Below are 18,584 nucleotides of genomic sequence, written 5' to 3'. Positions count from 1 at the left end.
ACCTCAAATGTTCCTTTGATACACGCATTCCAAACCATGAGGCCGTATGGAAAAGAACATGTATCAGTGTGGCAGTTCACACAGGAAATGAAACCTCATGTTTCTGAGAACAAAACGGGCAGCTTATTAAAGACACAAACACTGCATCGTGGACAATATAGTTTATATAATAAGACATAGCTGTGATAAAACGTCACATCTTTATTTTTCATTGACTGTCCTTTGACATTGGGCTTAAAAGTTAGAATTCATATTCAAGAGCGAGCTACAAGTCATTCTTAAATATAGAGGCAGTATTTTAAACTAAGCAAACCACCAACAAGAATAGCAATGGCCCTGAAATTCCTAGGGTTCTTTCTGGAGAGGGCTCCCCGAAGTTCCTAGGGTTCTTTCTGGAGGAGAGGGCTCCCCGAAGTTCCTAGGGTTCTTTCTGGAGGAGAGGGCTCCCTGAAGTTCCTAGGGTTCTTTCTGGAGGAGAGGGCTCCCTGAAGTTCCTAGGGTTCTTTCTGGAGGAGAGGGCTCCCTGAAGTTCCTAGGGTTCTTTCTGGAGGAGAGGGCTCTTTTCACCGGTGTCTCCACAGCTGATGATTCTTCCTGTTCTTTAATCCAATCAACACCCTCAAATGTCTAAAAAGGAGAGCGAGCCCTTAGCCTACAGCTGAAAAAAAAAGTGTGCGTGCCTCTAGACCTGGAGGAATAACCGACATCTACTGTAGCTCTTGCACACACATAGGTGTGCCAACGTGTTTACAAACAAACACAAGTGCCCACAAACAACTTACTGGCTTCGCAGACATGCATGTGCACACACACACACACACACTTTCTAATCCTTGCAGAATCCCTACAGAGCAGTTCTGTGAGTGGAGGAGTGGGTGGTGTTCTGTGGATGTGTGGCGCCAATGAGCTTCCAGTAGCTCATTAGAAATGTTGCCGTCACTCCTGGGCCACGCCCACCCTCCACAATCACACCTCCATAAAGTCCTTGTCCAGGTCCCTGTAGGCATCGTCGATGTATGAGGCTATGGCACAGAGGGAGCTCCTGTCCGAACTCAGCAACACCGTCACCGTCTCCTTCCAGTAGGTGAAAGGAATACAAGAACTCTGTACAGACAGGGAGAGAGACAGAGGCATTGCTACACTGAAAAAAATGCAGCTATAGAGTAGTGAATGCGCGTATTTTAGAAGAGTGTGCTGACATTTTCCAGACAGGTGCTGTCTTTGTCCTTGTTGAGGTAGTGGTGCTGCCAAAATCGGAGCAGCTGGTGGAAGTTGTTCAGCAGGTAGCCGGGGTATTTCTCCACAAACTCCTTCTGGCGCAGGGCGCTCAGGTAAAAGGGCAGCTTGGCCCGCCAGCGTGCCAACATCAGCACCACCAGGCTGGTGTTAAGACAGCTCACGTTCTCCTGCGAGGTCAGGACGGAGGCGTTTACGCAGTGTAGACAGGGACCAGAGTGCGAAAACTGTGCTCGTCATTTGTCGTCGGGGGAGGGGAGTAGATGACGTGACAACAAGCTCCGCCCTACCTGAGTTAGCGTCTGCACGTTGATGATGCTGATGAGCCTGAAGAGAAAGGACAGCCTGTTCTCCATGTGGGCCATGTAGGACAGGAGACGACATTCAGACAACACCTCCACCACTGAGAGAGAAGAGAGAGAGGGAGGGGTGGAGGGGGGGTGAGACACAGATAGAGAGAAAGAGCATGGGAGCTTGGAGGGCCCAGCAGACATCTTATGCGACTGGTATGACCACCTGCTCAGCACTCTCGTTCCAGTACCTTTCACGTCTTCTGTCTGGCCCTCAAACCGGTCCAGGGACAGTACAATGCAACGCACCAGCATGTTGGAGTCCACCAGCGAGCTGTTGATCTGACCCAGGAACGTCTGGAACTGAGAGTACACACAGAGGTTATGAAAAACACCTCAGAGGCATATTTTTTTATTTAAGGCATATTTTAAATGAAATTATACTTTATTTTAAATGATCTGTTTCAAAGTGCTACTGCATTTGGTGTCTTCTGATGATAGACGTGTCTCCAAGCAAGAGGACAACTGCAGAAAAACCTTCATATCTAAAATATCAGAGAAACCACAAAGCCTCTTATAACAGTCTGTGTGGCTTGCACGAACCCTCTCTTCTGTGTTCACATATTTGTTGAATCTCTTAAAAGCATCAATGTTGAACTTCATGAGCTCGCCCAGCAGATCGAAGTAACTCTGAAGAACATCCCGCGATTTACAGCCACTGTCGATGATGCAGAACAATATGTGCTGCACACACACACACACACACACACACACACACACACATTACAAAGGACAGAACTGTAGAAATGACACATGCACACATCTGTGCGGAGGAAGAGGTGATTACTCACTTCCAACAGGCCCCTCTTCAGCAGAAATATCTGGTCTGCGTAGGATGTGGCTCCTCTTAGAAAGCTCTCGACTGCTCTAGCTTGCCAGAACCTACAGGGCACAGAACAAGCAACATGAAGCACTGTGCACAAAACGGCCCCACTGCCTCGTTCCTGTAAAGGCCTGCCCCACTGAGCAGACGCTGATCTCACCTGAAGGACGAATCGACGGGCTCCTTCTTCATGACCGAGATCAAGCGGGTCAGGAGACCCTTCTTCCCATCGCACACCAGATTCCTCCACGAGGAAGAGCAGGGAGCGAATGAATCAAAGGAGAACCTCAGGATCTGGTAAGGGGTTAAACACACATGCGTACGCCCCGAGTAAGCCCCCCCTCGCTCTCTGTACCTGTCCGTGTTGACCAGGGCCTCCACTTCAGGGATGTTCGCTTTCAGGGAGATGGCGCTGAGCTCATTCAGCTCCTGACTGTTCAGGAGCAGGTACTTGTTCCTGAGGCAAGACGGGGTCAGCATTTCACTACACGTACACATGAAGTCTCAAAGCAAACACTCAAAACCCATCACAGAGCACGTGGGAGAACCGTAGGGGGAAATCACGCCCCGATCACATCGCCACCCGTGGCTCTCTACTCACTCATGGTGATCGCTGAAACTCTGCAGTAGCCTGAGGAACTGGATCTTGAACGAGATCTCCTGCAAACACAAACAACACATGACAATCTTGGCAATGTTATATACAGACTAGCTCATGATGATGCAGTGGTTAGTGAACTGGGTCTTACTGGGCTGCAGTCACAGTTCTGATTCTGTCTGTGTAGTGCATGGCTGGATGGCTGTCTCCTCCAGATCAGCTTATCAAACAAGTTGTTTAGACCAGGAATTAACCGGAACTCTGCTAGCATTCTGTGAACCTGTTAGACACAGAGTTACTTTGATGGCCACTGCCAAAACATCTGAATCATATTACATACAAATTTCCTAAACGTCTAGAAATCTGTGGGACACACTGCCTGTGCCCATTATCATCAAAAGGTCAAAGTGCAACTTTTTGTAGAAATAAAATCTACAAACAGAACTTGGACAGGAGATCCCTTCAAAGTAAATCCCACACTTGAAGTGAGGCTATATGAACAGAAGCTCACTAAAGTTCAGCCGTGCGTTCTACCTGATTTCTTTGGCGGCCCATAAGCAGCACGCACAGGACGTAGAGGACTTCCACTTTGTACATGATCTCATGCACAATCTTCATGGACTGAGGCAGCGTGTGCCGTAGCGGGCTTGAGGAGAGCGAGCCTTCGTCGGACGACTCTGGAAAACACGCGGGCCACGAGGTGATAAGTGGGGGGACAAGCGGAGAGACGCACGCACCCAGAACCACTGGCACCCAGAACCACTGGGCCACTGCCCATGATTAAAGATGCGGGTTGAACCGTCCTACACCCCCCCTCACGCACCCAGAACCACTGGGCCACTGCCCATGATTAAAGATGCGGGTTGAATCGTCCTACACCCCCCCTCACGCACCCAGAACCACTGGGCCACTGCCCATGATTAAAGATGCGGGTTGAACCGTCCTACACCCCCCCCCCCCCCCCCTCACCCGTGCTGCTCTGCTCAGCCTCCTCGATGGCCATCTGCATGAGGGCTTCCAGCACCAGCGCATTGTCCAGCCAGCTGTGCCAGTCCTCCAGCTCCTGCAGCAGGGCGGCGGTGCCCGACGCCTCGGACACCTTCCGCGTGGCCAGCTTGCACAGCCGCTCGATGAAGCCTGGGATGTTCAGCAGGGCCACTGTGGTTGGGGAGGAGGGCGTGTCCAGGGGGAGGAGCCAGCCAGAGAGACAAAGATAGTGTACAATGGCAAGACTTCAGTGTGAGATTGAGGAGTATTATCGCCTGCCATGAAGAGTTTCACTGTTTTAAAACAAATCTGGGTTCTGGCTTGAATCCAGCCCAAATACCCCCTCCCCAACAAAAATCCCAGCATGCATGCGTGTCTGCACTCTTGGTTACCTTGGTTGCTCTCGGCACGCGATGGAGAAACAGTGACCTTCTGCTGGGAGTTGCGGGCCAGGAGGGTGTGCTTATCGTCCACGCCCACGTCCGGCTCCGATATGGTGACAGACAGGATACGACAGAAATTGGCCAGCTGCTGTTGGTTAAAGCTCTGGACTAGACTGGCCAGGTTGGGAATGTCCTCCAATCGGATCACCTCCTGACAAAAGAGCTTGAATTGAATGTCTGGAGTTTCAAGCTGTTCCCGTTAAGCCACAATGAATGAATATATTGCAGTCTAAGTGCAATTACACAAACACTGAGGCAGGAAACACACAGACTGAACTTAAAAGCAGTCAAATATTTACCTTCTTAACCCCCATTATGTCTTCAATAAGAGTAGCGGTTTGTAAAAATGTCTTTTTGTTTGACATAAGAGTGAAAAGGAACATGACAAAGTCATCCCTTGCTGCTAGACTTTTTGTAACGCCCTCTGTCTGTGAAGGAGAAACAGGGAGAGACAGAGACAGAGACAGCAGCGTTACATTCAAATATGGTGAACAGAAATAAAACAATTAAGGATTAAATTCTTAATCTCACAAAATAAGTATAAAAGATACCTACACATATACAACAGTTGTAAAGAACGCTTAAACAGTCTTTGATGAGATCATCACTCACTGTAATATAAAAACATTTAAAATAAATAAACATGCAATTGTTCAAAGCAGTATGTATTTCAAGTGAATGAGGAATAACTATCTACACATTTAAAACTTAAAGAAATAAAAAGAAATGAAAAAACACACAAGTTACATTTATACACACATGCACAAAAGAAACAGAGCACTCTATAAACCAGCTTAATTCATTCAGGCACTCACTTATGGGTACATCCTTCTGTACTGAAAGAGTGGGTCGCATCAAAATTTCTACAAACAACTAATAAAAACAAACAAACACAAAAAGTTACTGATTTTGCACTATACTGAAACCATTTATGTTAATGTTGTCACATCACTTACATCAACACCTCCAAACAGATCAAAGGTGTAGGTGTTGGGTGAAACAGACTCTTGAGGCGTCTTCCTGTCCTCCGTCACAAATGACATGGCCTCCATAGACAGCAATGACGACAGCTCCTGCATTACCACATGTTAGCTACCGAATACTGTATCAAATGTTCAAGACAGATGATAAAAAAGTTGATTTTGATTAAAGACTTTTGTTTTTTTTTACGGATACCTTAACCACACTGTGGGTCTTAGTCAGGTCGCTGTGTGTGTGGCTGCTCTGATGCAGTCTCCTCAGTAACAAGGGTATCCCCTGCCATCCAGCTTTCTTATCCCTCTCCTCAAGAAGGCCCACTGGGATCTATCGATTGTCCACAATTTAAAATAACCCGATTAACATAACCGACACACACGTAGTCACCACGAAGCACAGAATAGGAAACGTCCGTCAAATGAAAACAATAGTCATTGTAAACTGTAGCTAATCTTGTTGTGCAACCAATAAGATTAAGTTGTGCAATGAAAAGCACTTTTTCCCCCACACAAATGAGCTATTGGCCAAACACAATGGTGTGTATTTACCTTTAGTTAGCTGGCCAGTCTGAAACACAAGCTAGCAAGCTAACGAATGATCTATGGTTAACGTTACCGTAATATTATAGTCAACAGTTGTATCATATACGCAGTGTAAATGTGTAAGCGTGTTAACTACACATTTCTCATGTTTATTTACAGGTGGTACATTAAACACAGACCAACACTATATGAACACAGTCATATATGGGAGCGAACCAAACCAACCGTTTAGCTAGCTAGCTTGATTAGCAACTTGAAAAGACAGTTCTGTCCAGAACAAGCCAGCCGCAATAAAATCATTTCTTAACACTACATCGGTTCACAAAAAACATCATGTATCAATACAACTCAGACACACACGAATATACGAATACACGTTTGAACAAACTCGTACATAAACTACAGCGCTAGCTCGCTAGTCAGAACTTCACAGACGGGGTTCCTGCGGCCTGCAAAACTGTAATACCTACAGAAGATCTTACTTCAGCAATAACGAAACATATGCAGGGGGAACTTACCTGTGCACCCCGTGTCATCCCCAAACCTGTTATATGACCATTTTTGATCTTACATAATATATTTTTGGTTCGATTCCTTCGTCTTGTCTGAGTTCGAGACGACTGTTGCCCGTTGGTCGCCATTGTTTTTCCTCTGACGTTGCACTTTTTCTTCTTTTTCTTCAGTAAATCTCAATCGAGTCACACGCACAACTCACTGTCACCTACTGGCACGGAGGATACAACAGACGCGTTTGATCTGGGTGCGTCCTGGGAGCAGAGCACAGCATGGTCTAGCAAGACCTCTGCTCAGGCACCTAATTCAAATACCTTAGTTAATTACGAAGATTAGAAGAATTAATGAACAATGAATGAGTCGAAAAAAACACACAAAGAAAACCCAGCCTTAACAATAATTCTCTTTCAGCCTACTAAAGTAAGAAAAAGTAAGATAGTAATCATAATTGATGGAAAGATTTATTTTTTTCTAATTAAAAAAGCCATCCTGAAACATTTTAAATATTATGGGTGACATTCTGTTGGGTGGTTCTTTTCCATAATGACGCTTAACATTATACAGTAAGGATTTGCCCCATAGATAAATCTGAAATCTGAGTTTTTAGATTCTGCAATTACATGCAGAGTGTACTATGAATGTAAACACAGTCATTCCTGTAATCTTCCCTCCCTATTCAACAAATTTCCATCAAGAAATCAACCTCTTGGCACGGGGCCAATGCAGTATAATGGAAAAGGAAATCTGATGGGGTAAAGGAAACATTTGTAGATGCATGCGTCTCTGTCCAGATGGGTGGGCCCTGGCTAAAGAGCAGCCTCTCTCTGTAGACGTGAGGGAGTGCAGGAGAGTAAAGGGGGTGTTGTTCACGCCAAAGGAAACAGCCGTTTAAATGCTCCAAAAAAAGAAAAAGAAAACAAGAACAGAAAAAAGTGCAAGGAAAAGGAGGAGAGTGGAAGAGGAGAGTGGAAAAGACAGAGTAGTCGACTGAGTGGAGGAACAGCCGTGAAGCTGCCGAAACCCGTTTTTGTCTGAACCCACTGAAGGTAGGAATCACTTCTCCTCATCAATACAAAATTGAGTGGCAGTAATCTGCATCAAAGTTCTTTCTGATCTATAGCAAATTACTGAAATTTATTTTACTGATGTTTGTATTTTAGCTTCAAGACTATCTCACTAACTGATGAGATTACGATCAGACGGCTTTCACATAAACCATTTCGATTTTATGTCAGATTTTTTCTGTTCTTTCAAGTTTTATAATTTATGTTACGAGTCACTATGAGCTTTCGTAAAAGCATTTCTGAATCCACTGGTCGGTGTCCATGTAACACACACCCATGTGCTTTGAACATGAAATAACTGACTTTCCCACAAGGGTCTTTGTTAATATCTGATGTGTTATCTGATGTCATGGTACAGGTAATTGCAATGTGATATCAATTAACTCAACTGATTAAATCCCTCCCTCTAATTATAAGGGGAGGTAGCACAGTGCAAATCCCCAGAGACTGTATAAACGCTTGAATGAGGTCTTTCAGCCCTCGGCCTGTGGCCTCGAGCCAGGCAGAGTTTACCCACCCTCCAGGAGTTTTACTAGTTGCCCACTTTCCATTCCTGGTTTTGGCTGGAACAGATCAGTTCGGTACTCTAACCACAAAATCTACAACCATGGACAGTGTTATGCGTAAAAATATCACTGGTTACACCAATGGGAAAAAATGGCCTTTATTCCAGCACTCTTCTGAGATCTTGATAGTAGATAGATGTATACATAAAGTGAAATAGCACACATTGTGCATCGCAGTAAAGAAATCGTTGGGAAGCCATGTATAAGAATGTACACCCTATCTCAGCAGGTTAATGTGCAGTGGGGCCATCATGGAGGCAACCTAGTTTCATATAGGAATGTTTGTCATTGTGAGTTGTTTCCAGGGTGTGGAAGATCATGGCCTACCTGTTGATGTTCATCACACTCCTTCATCTCTTCACACTGGCAGTTCTCTTCATCGCCACCATGGAAAAGGTTATCTCAGCAAACTCAGTCCTGACAAATTTTACCAAGTGTAAACCACCAAAGATAAACCAATTCATTCTGTTGACATAATATGCACCATGATAAATCTAGTAATGTTTTTGAGATTATGAAAGAAATGTCATTAGGACAGCCTCTGACTGAAAAGATTCTCATCTTTCTTGGCTCAGTCCTGGTGGGTGTTAGACAACACAGAGAGCTCAGACCTCTGGTATAACTGCAGATTCGACAATGAAACCAAGACGTGGCTTTGTACCTCATCAAGAGAAACAGGTAACAAAGGATTTATTTGAGTAAAGCTCCATACAACTCCCACGTTGTACAAAGCTCTTCAATTGAGAGGTTTTATGTAAGGCCCGCCTCATCCGTTACAATGGTTTTTCAGAGTGGCTCCAAGCTATCCAAGCCCTGATGGTCCTCTCCCTGGTTTTCTCCTCGGTCTCATTCCTCATTTTTCTTGGTCAGCTCTTCACCATGTCTAAAGGAGGATTATTCTACCTCACTGGTGTCTGCCAGGCTTTCGCAGGTAAACCAGAACGTTGAGATCTTGGTCGAGTTCCCATTTGAGCACACCTCATCTATGTATAATACAGGATGTTATGTCATACTTACATAATTGTTTGTATAACCAGTAAGTACATCGTAATTGCCAAGTAATATGACTATGATGAATCTCCGTGATCATCTATAGTTTCCCTGTCCTCTGTAATGACATCCCTTTCCACATTGTACACCCAGGTCTCACAACCTTTACAGGAACGCTCATCTACACACTACACGCTAAAGAAATTCTTCAGGACTCCAAAGAGCTGAGTTTGGGACACTTTGGTTACTGCTTTATTTTGGCATGGGTATGTGTGCCTTTGCTTCTGTGGAGTGGAATTATGTATATCTATTTGCGCAAAAGGGAATAGTTCCGCACATTGATGTTTGAGTTAAAGGAAATGTACAACTACAGATGTAATCTTCAATTATTACTATTAGCAGTGTTCTAAATCATATAAGACCAAAACCAAGTACTCACTATTCAGAACCGAATTCAATGTCCCTCCTAATTAAAAAGGCATTTTTTGTGAACTATGCTGAACTATGGCAAAGCTAAGTGGTACAGAGGGAGTACACAACCTAATCTATTTCATGTACTCACAGCCAACCCATTTCACACCCACCCTTTAGTATACAGTATTTTCCACACTGCAGTATATTTATAAACATTACAGAAGCCTTTTTTAAAACAAATAAAACCTGATTAAACTGATTCTAAAATATTGATTTTGAATCGACTGTCTAAAACCATACCCAGATATCATGTGCAGAGTGGGTATGAAACCGTAGCCACGTTCTCCTAGCAAGTAAGCAATGGCCAAGTGTTTACACTGTAATCATCTTGGGCTCCACAAACATGAATGTGCTCTGATTTCATTGTGGAGTAATCAGCTGCTGCAGAGACCTTTGCCCTCTCAGCAGTGCCATCCTAATACGAGGCTTCCAGAGGCTGGGAATCACGACTCCAATTAACCAGGGGAACGAGCTGACGAGGACCACAAGGCACGACTCATGACTCAAATTAGCACACTAATAGCTTCCATGTCGTCCTCGTCTTACTACACATGCTACTGCTACAAGCACAGCCCTCGCAAACAAGTCACTCAAAGGTACATGAACGTTGGCCAGACCTTCTCCTTTAGAAAGATGTTCTTCTTTGATAACCAGTGGCCACTTTGGCTTCTACTACAGAACCAAAACCTCAAAAGAAATAAACCCTGTAGAAAGTGTAGGAGTGTTTAAAAAAGAATGCCTTCTCCAACAGCAGACAGAGAGATTTTAATCACAGGTTTACTATAGCTCCACATCACCACGCACTTCCTCCAGCTTGTACAAGACCCCGCTGCACAATGGCCACCAACATGTTAACCAGCACGAGTCCAAATAATGTCTCAAAAACCAGCTAATTAGTTGTTATCTTGCTAGCGTATAACTGGAGAAAAAATAAAATATAGCATGATGACTGTCACTTCCAAAATAAACACTGCAGTGCTAAAATTCACAACCTCCAATCGTCTCAAAGTAAAAAAAAAAAAAAAAAAAAAAAAAAAAATTCTAATCTTGGACAGGAGATCTTTAGGAGATCTTGTAATCTTTAGGAGACAAAAAGTTCAACCATTTTGTGTCAACAGCTGCAGGAGAATGTGGAGGTCCACTGGATTGTTTTGGGGTGTAAGGCTACTGGCACTGGTATACTGGTACAGAATAAGATTGGTGAGAGAGAAGTTTGTTAGACGGACCACACAGAGAAAAGAGAAAGACAAAGAGGTAAAAGAAGAGCAGCAGAACTGCTTGACAAATACTGAGGTAAAAGCCTGTCAAAACTCTTTAGAAAGCTCTTTATTTCTTAATTTGGATAAGTGTTCACCCAGTATTTTCAAACTGTAAAATATGCTGTTAAACTTCCACTCCGTTTCCCTCACCATTCCTTAAAGCATTCCACATAATCTATTCTCTCCAACTCCTTTCTATTAATCCAGATGCACCCACTGCCACAAAACCGCTGAAGAGGAAAAAGGTCACTAAAGAAACAAAAAAAAATAAAATAAAATAATTAAGTAGTTAGGAGTCCTCAAGTCCACGAGCTTCCTGCTGAGGAGGAAACTCAAGAGTGCAGTGATAAAAGTGAGCCACCAGAGGGCGTCATCACTTTAGCCGCTGCACAATGACAGCATTCAGCAGGTTGGCCTCCTTCAGCGTCTGGCTCTCGTCCATCAGCTCTTTGTTGGGGAAGGTCGTCATGAGAACAAACTCGGCTGCAGCCATGGCTGGCCGAGCGCTCGCCACAAACTGACGCACGTCAGAGACCCTGAGGGGGAAGAGATGGGGGATAAGAACACCAAGCATTTCCCTCGTGTCTGTCCACGGACACGACGAAGGAAGCTCGGAGGGCCCAGACGCTTACGTAAGCGAAGGCTGTGACTGAGGTATTACGATCGGCCCTTCACCTGTGGGTGTGGTTGAACTTCTGTACCAGTCGACCCCCATCAGCCAGCCTGATCTGGATGCTGGTGACGGGCTGGGAGTCGTCCACGCTGATGGAAGCACTCGCCTGGGCCTCGCTCGCTGCCTGGTCCTGCGCAGACATGCTTGGGGCCGACACCAGCTCCGGAGTGGCACTGATAGGAATGGAGGAAGACCATGAGGCTGGAGAAATGCATAAGATCTCAAGCCCCCTTGTGGTTAAATGGTGTCACTGAATCTTGCACAAAAGAAGTGAAAATCCCAAACAAATTATCTATCCGTTTGTGAATAAACACTAATCAGTTTGGATTACAGAGATAAAATTACTGACATGAGTTTAAGTAGCTGTGAAGATTCTTGACTTGTATTTTTTTTACTTATTAGGGGAAACATGTTGGTTTGTATTTTGGTTTACTGTGTCCTACTTACTGGATGTGTTGGCTAGAAAGTACAGCACAACAGACAGAAGCGATTGTTTTGGATTCTTTTTATACACTGGCTCATGTAAATATGCAATCAGCCAATCAGATGGCAGCACTAAAACCAATAATTACACAGACAATCGTAAAGAGCATCAGTTAATGTTCCAGTGTAACATCAGAATGAGAAAGGTGATTGTAAAAATCCCATATAAGCACTTTTGAAAATGCGTTACCAAGCCTGACTACAACCCTGTCCAAATTTATTCAATCACCCATCTCAGTGCTCACACAGAATTAAGAGAACACAACAACATCAAACAAACCCCCCCCCCCCCCCCCCCCCCCCCCCCCCCCCCCCCCCAGAAGTCAGAGAATGGTCAGACTGGATTAATTGACAGGAAGGTAACTTAAATAGCCACTCTACAACCGTGGTGAACAGAAAAGTCTCGTGTTTCACTCCGGTCAGTGAAGAAAGGGAACCTGGGGCTACAGTGGGCACTAGCTCACTGAAACTGGACAGCAAAAAAAAAATTAATTAATTAATAAATAAATAAAATTGTTGCAGGTCTAATGAATCTCAGCTTCTCCTGCGTCATTCAGATGCACCACATGCATCATAATTTGGAGTATGTAGCATTAATCCATGAATCCAACCTGTTATATGAACAAATCAGGCCGGTAGATGTTTTATAATAAGCAATAAGTGATTTCTGCCCATTCTGTACAAGTCTTTCACAAGAGCTATGCACTATTTTTAGATGTTAACTCACTACATGGACATTAGTATGATCCAGTTATTTTTAGTGTAGTTTCTATTCATTTTCAACATTGTCTGCTTACTGTACACCATATTTTCACCAATAGTTGCTGATGTACATTCTTGCTACCCATCTCTGCCTGCCTCCTCCCATCTCTGCCTACGATCCCAAACACCCCAAATAATGGCTACTACCAGTGTAAGTCTGACCCATGTCCCAATCACCTCAAACTGTTCTTAACTATGACAATGTACCACAGTGGCCTCCCTAGTGACCAGATCTGGATACAACAGACTGAATTCAATAGATTCAGATCCGATTCCAGGATTCCTCTGGGATTTGGCAGAAAGGAAGATTTGCATCAGCAAAGTGCAGCTGATAGATCTGCAGTAACTACATGATGCAATCATGTCAGCATGAACACCGCATTGTAGAATCCATGTCACACAGCTAAGGCTGGTTTGAGAGCCAACGTTGTGGAGTAGATTATTATTTCATTCAAAATTTGAGGTTGCTTGGGTAAAGCAGCGCATGCTCCTAACTGTGAAATCTGTTAACATGATCAACAAATACCACCTATTCAGCACGATGACTGGTGTAGCTCCACGATTGTTAAATGTCAACCAGAGTGTTGCTAACTGCTTAGGCAATCAACCATTCAGACTGACAGCAAAAGTGACACACAGACACTCTTTAATAGCTGCTCACCTGCCAAGTTTCTGTCCTTCCCCAGTGAAGGCACGAAAGGCAGGCTTGGGCCTGGAGAAGTCCTCGTCCCGATGGTCCTCCATGTCCAAGTTGACCTGCCCTCCCCGGGCACGCTGTCTCAGCTCCAAAGGAATCTCCCTGGGAGAGGAAGAGAGCGAGAGTGTCATGCGGTGTGACGAGTCAGTTGTAGCCTAGCTACAGAGGGAGGATACCGGCCAGGCAAATGCAGTGGTATGAAAACAAACATCAAAACCCAATCATAATCAGGCTGCTTCGCAGGTCTCGTTCAAGCACCATTTAGGCTTAAGGTCACGGTCGACTCACCCCCTGCGGATAGACTCCAGAAAAAGGGCGTTCCCAGGGTCGCTGTAGTTTCTGATCTCGCCCTCGTCAAGGCTGAACCCAGTCTTCCACAGCTTCAGCACCACGTGCACCTGTAGTATGGCGGCAGTTCGGAGGTCACGCCAGTTAAACTCATTCAGAAGCACTACTGCACTAGTGTACTCACATCTTGTGAACTACCGGAGGCTCTCCTTTCTCCAGCCACATAGGCAGACTCCTCTTCAGGGGCTGCACCCAGCCGATAACCGCCACCCCCAAACGGCTGCTGAGGAGACACCGCTGGTTAGGACGGGCATCACCCAGCAGGTATTTGAGCAGGGCGTGTCCCAATTGCATGCACTTAGTGAGTAATACCTTTGCCTTGCTAGATTCTCCTGGACCCTTGCCAGGTTTGTCTACTGGGACGGCCCCGTGCTCCTTAGCACCCTTGAACAAGTCTTCAACCACCTCGTTCGTGCTCTTCTTCTTGGGAGGGCCAACAATCTGCTGCCCGCTGCGTTCCGAACCACCAGCAAAGAACCTGTGGAAGACAGATCTGACATTAGATGGATCCCGTGGTCAGTATCTGTACTGACAGAGCAGCGGTGGCCAAGATCCTGTGCAGACTGTCCAACTATCAGGTGCCTATATACACCCCCCCCCCCCCCCCAAACAGAATGTGCTTACATGGAAATTTGAAAAAGCATAACAGCCCTGGTTCAACCTGGAGACTTGCTATTTAACTTCTACATTGCAGAACTAGAACTGTTCTGAAAATTTCATTCATTCGAACATTTTCATTGAAGCTGATAGACACCTAGTCGTGCATCTTGAAATACTGTAAGTGTTGGTTTAGGAATGAGAGCAAAATTTTAAAAACGAGTAAAACCCATTGTGGAACTTTATGATTACTGTACTGCAAACCAAATAAAAGCAATGCTCGTATAATTCAGCACTGACAATGGTGCACATGCATGTACTGACCTCTGACCTTCTTCATCACTCTCCTCCTCATCTTCATGCCTCAAGTCTCTGAACGATGTCACTCTGTGTTCACTAAATGCATGAAAAGTAAAAAAAAGCTTACAGAAAACACGATCAAAATCATTCAAAGGGATGCATGATGACCACCATAATCCTTGAGGTAGGCCGGTTCCTTTACCTCGGCCCTGTCGATCGAGTCACTGAGCCACTTTCTGACTGAGGGAGGGTGACAATGTCATCATCTGCTCCATCTTCGAAGAAACTGGCAAGCGCAAGCTGTGAACAAAGTCAACGGCCACACACAAGTTGGCTAAGAAAGAGGCAGACGCATGTGCAGGCAATAAGTAGCTTCAAACGCGGGCCTTGACAAGCACACGGAGAGCGACTGGACCTCCGTAGCTAACAAGCTAGCGTAGCTAACAAAACAGCCAAACAGAAGTTAGCCAGCCAGCTAGGTTAGTGCAGAAACCAAAAGTAAAACTTGCTAGCCAACAATAAATTAACCACTCAAATGTGTTTGACAGTGTGATAAATGTATATGTAGGTACACTGCCTATTGGATATACTTTGACCAAAAACAGCTGAATTAACTGCTGTATAAAAAAGCCGCTTGTCGTTCCGATATATCGCAGCACGCTAGTACGCTGCCTAGCTACATAAGCTAACCTATCTAACCTGTAGCCAGCGATGGCTGTGATTCATGTCAATATAGGTGGACTACTTGTACATGCTAAAGTACGCACGTTCAGGCCGTTATGTACGAGTCCCACCTCGTCGAGTTAACCGACCACACCAAGTCCTCAAACTAAGGGTGGTCTCCAGTAAGAGTGACTTGCACTATTCTCCAGTTATCGCTAGCTGAACACACAGCTAGCCTAGCTAGCACGCCGCTAGTTCAGTGTCAGCTACACATCTGATCCGTGGCGACTACAGCGCTTATAACGTACAGTACGGCGTTGTGTCCCCCTCACCTGTAAATCCCAACCGGCCGAGTCAAGGAAAAAACGAGCCCTTTCTTCATCAACGTCGGTAACTGCAACAAACTCTCTCACCAATTCATCCCGGTTCGCCATTTTGATGTCAAACTGTGAAAAGGTCCGACTGCTGCCTGGGGAGCAGCTGACTGAAAACTTAAGTTCCAGTGTATCAGAACAATTGCCCAAAATAAGAAAACTCCGTATCAGTGCATTTCGCAATGCAACTAATGTGGATTTTTTTTGTTATCACAGGATCAGACTTCCTGAAGTCTAGGATTTAAAATTTAAAACAACTTGCTCCAAATTAAGTCGAATTATGTAGCTCAAAGTGATTCTAGACAAGGGATTTCCAAGCCCCAGATAGCCGTCACCGTTTGTTTAGATTTTATCAACACGAGAAGTGCCCGTTGATTAGTGCCAACTTTTACGTTGTACATCAGCCCGGTGCTAAAACCATGAAATAATTGTATATCTTCGTTTAACGTTTGCCTGCAATACTTCTACATACCACCAGATGTCCATGTGAATTCGAGGGAATGTTATTCAAAATTTACAAATGCATGTGGGACATAATTCTTTATACAGAGACGTCATGCTAGTTCATGCCATAACAGTAATATGATATCATTCTCTGTATCTGGTTTATGGACCAATTATCTATATAATGAAATGTAGACCCAACAGAGAGCATAATAAGGTAGTGGATATCTCAAAGAAGAAAAATATAATTTACCCCTACAGCTACATTCATGCATGCACGCACACACGCTGGTCATCCTCAAATGAAGATAAATTTAGATGTACTTTCAGAGTTTTTTCCCACTTCTCCCTTAGTCAGAACTTGAACAATAAGACAATAGCTTCCTGGCCTGAGACAAGACATGGAGACAACAGAAAATAGTCTGCTAGCTTGCTACAGATCATAGTGTTGGGGAAAGGTTTTCTAAGAGTCATGGAAACATTCATTTTGCATGGCAATGATGAATAGCTTCAAGAAAAGTTTTCCTTCCATAGGCAAAATAATTTTAGAGCATTCCCAAGAGTTTAAACAATGCTTTCGGAATTGTAATTTCAGAACATTACTAATCCCTTTGTGTTACATGACTGAGAATTCTAGGTCCTCTTAATGGTATGGCATCATCTTAATGGTATAAACATGGCATCATCTTAATGGTATTACTGCTGCAGTCTCATGTATAATGTTTCAAAAAGCCATAAACTGAATTTAAAAACATGCACCCTAGTTTTTATGACCCCCTTGGCAGTTTTGCTCAATAGCCTCTTCAATAAAAATTGACAAGGTAGAGAGCAGTGCTGACAGAGGTGGCGGTAGTAAACCTAACTGGGAATAGTGGGTGAAGTGACCTTTAACACAATGGCTGCCAGGATATATCAGTCCACACTCTGCTAGGCATGTAACACCGAGTCACTCTGGGGTAAAGACGATGCGTTTAAGATGTAGACTTCAAGGGTTGATAACAGGCATTTGTCTGCTGCTTAAACAATGGGCAAACTCATCAGGGTGATGCCTACCTGATACTGATTCTGCTCTGTAGAGGGAGGGAAGAGTGTGAGATTCCACATAACACATATACACAGAAACAGCTGGTTGTAAAAGTGAAAGCTGTTATCCCTTTTATGACTCCGTTTGACAAGCAATGGTCTTTCTTGTCACCTTTTTTACATGCACCCCTCTCCCCTCTTTCTGTGCTGTTTATGTTTAAGCTTTGACCTTTCTACCTCTAGGCACCTATAAATAAAAAAGCAAAGGACAAAAAAAAGCGTGCGTATGAGTGCATATCAAAGACAGATGCTGCCCGATAAACAGTTTCCTCTCGTCACCTCTCGAGTTTCCCCCTTGTTACCCCTGAAGTTGACCCCTCGTTTATTCTTCATTAGTTTTGCCCCTCAGTCATGCGGCAGAAAGGTGTATCGCTGATGCGCCATGGTCAGGCGGTGTGTCTCACACGCATGATGGCTGCAGAGGAGTAGGGCTCATGCGTGAAAGAGGAGGCACCAGCACGTCTTGCTTTTGTCTAGCCAATGACACGCATGCTGACAATGACACAAGTTAGCCGTGATGTAAGAATATGCAAGAGAAAGAGAGCGAAAGTGAGAGAGAGAGAGCGAGAGGACCCATTCTTCACACTCTTATCTTAACTGCTGGAACAGGGCCTGCAGTCTGCTCCACAAAAAACATGACACAAAAGAGCAGAGGCCTGTGAAAACCTGTAAGTAGGGCAGGAAGAGACGGCTGACAGAGGATACCGGGGCCCAAAATCCGGAAGCCTCTGGCAGCTTGTCCGAACGGGGAAGTTAGAGAGGCTCACAGCACAGCTGAAATAACAAAACAAATGGCTGGACTGTAGTGTTGCCCATGTTTAAACACTCGGTCTATTTATGCGGCAGTCTTTTAGCTGATTAATGACGTCTATGGTTAATCCAAACCCCTGCACAGCAGTCAGTCCTGGCTGAAATTTACTGTCTAGTGAATATGTGTAAAGTGGCATTTGGGCATCAAAAATGTAAAGAAACAAACAAAAAATCCTTCTAAAATGGCTTTTCTCATTATATGCTGTATATGTATATGTATATGTATAGACTTGCACTAACCATCCACCAAAGAGAATGTGCAAAGTGCAAAGTGGTTCAAACATTATGGTTATTTTGCTATACTCAATTCTATTCTGCTCCCCGTAGGCCTTGTTAATGTAGTAATGTTGCACATTGTGAGTAAACACATCTTAGTTCATGGGGTTACGTCTTGCATCAGAAGTTAAAAGACGCATTTCCAGTGCAGCACATTGTGTCACTCGCAACGATGATTCAAACAGGTTGATGACTAAGCAGTGAAAGGCGGTGATTGGTGAGGAGGAACCTCGCTGCCTTTAAACGAGACA

At 44.5% G+C, this 18,584-nt stretch overlaps 3 protein-coding genes across 6 annotated transcripts; 1 reads left to right on the top strand and 2 right to left on the bottom strand.

Annotated features, from left to right (window-relative positions):
* Positions 1-148: 148 nt before the first annotated feature.
* trpc4apb (transient receptor potential cation channel, subfamily C, member 4 associated protein b) lies at positions 149-6,711 on the bottom strand. The gene is made up of 19 exons (XM_076984114.1): positions 6,476-6,711; positions 5,614-5,742; positions 5,394-5,510; positions 5,253-5,310; positions 4,993-5,048; positions 4,737-4,865; positions 4,387-4,588; positions 3,977-4,165; positions 3,542-3,684; positions 3,159-3,287; positions 3,011-3,069; positions 2,765-2,866; positions 2,570-2,653; positions 2,378-2,468; positions 2,130-2,270; positions 1,778-1,889; positions 1,527-1,639; positions 1,200-1,406; positions 149-1,104 (listed from the first exon to the last, which is right to left on the bottom strand). Exons 1-19 carry the CDS (start codon positions 6,596-6,598, stop codon positions 967-969), a joined length of 2,322 nt encoding a protein of 773 aa, XP_076840229.1. The 5' UTR covers positions 6,599-6,711; the 3' UTR covers positions 149-966.
* Positions 6,712-7,365: 654 nt separating this feature from the next.
* On the top strand, positions 7,366-9,592 carry emp3b (epithelial membrane protein 3b (MAM blood group)). Of its 3 annotated transcripts, none has more exons than XM_076984004.1 (5): positions 7,366-7,516; positions 8,396-8,496; positions 8,676-8,778; positions 8,891-9,031; positions 9,244-9,592. In XM_076984004.1, exons 2-5 carry the CDS (start codon positions 8,419-8,421, stop codon positions 9,417-9,419), a joined length of 498 nt encoding a protein of 165 aa, XP_076840119.1. In that variant the 5' UTR covers positions 7,366-7,516; positions 8,396-8,418; the 3' UTR covers positions 9,420-9,592. The 3 variants fall into 3 exon arrangements, with proteins under 3 accessions (XP_076840119.1, XP_076840120.1, XP_076840121.1); XM_076984005.1 differs by having other exon boundaries at positions 7,379-7,516; positions 8,406-8,496; XM_076984006.1 differs by having other exon boundaries at positions 7,424-7,516; positions 7,631-8,496.
* A 720-nt stretch (positions 9,593-10,312) lies between these two features.
* nsfl1c (NSFL1 (p97) cofactor (p47)) lies at positions 10,313-16,110 on the bottom strand. 2 transcript variants are annotated; one of them, XM_076984003.1, is made up of 9 exons: positions 15,679-16,110; positions 14,886-14,983; positions 14,708-14,779; positions 14,099-14,264; positions 13,911-14,006; positions 13,727-13,836; positions 13,403-13,540; positions 11,499-11,669; positions 10,313-11,359 (listed from the first exon to the last, which is right to left on the bottom strand). In XM_076984003.1, the coding sequence occupies exons 1-9, from the start codon at positions 15,778-15,780 to the stop codon at positions 11,197-11,199; spliced, it is 1,116 nt and encodes a 371-aa protein (XP_076840118.1). In that variant the 5' UTR covers positions 15,781-16,110; the 3' UTR covers positions 10,313-11,196. The 2 variants fall into 2 exon arrangements, with proteins under 2 accessions (XP_076840118.1, XP_076840117.1); XM_076984002.1 differs by having other exon boundaries at positions 13,911-14,009; positions 15,679-16,106.
* Positions 16,111-18,584: the final 2,474 nt, after the last annotated feature.

Source organism: Brachyhypopomus gauderio, chromosome 21, assembly GCF_052324685.1.
Source record: "Brachyhypopomus gauderio isolate BG-103 chromosome 21, BGAUD_0.2, whole genome shotgun sequence".
Classification (NCBI taxonomy): domain Eukaryota; kingdom Metazoa; phylum Chordata; class Actinopteri; order Gymnotiformes; family Hypopomidae; genus Brachyhypopomus; species Brachyhypopomus gauderio.
Note: the sequence above shows the minus strand (reverse complement) of the source record. Positions and strands in the feature narration are given on the sequence as shown.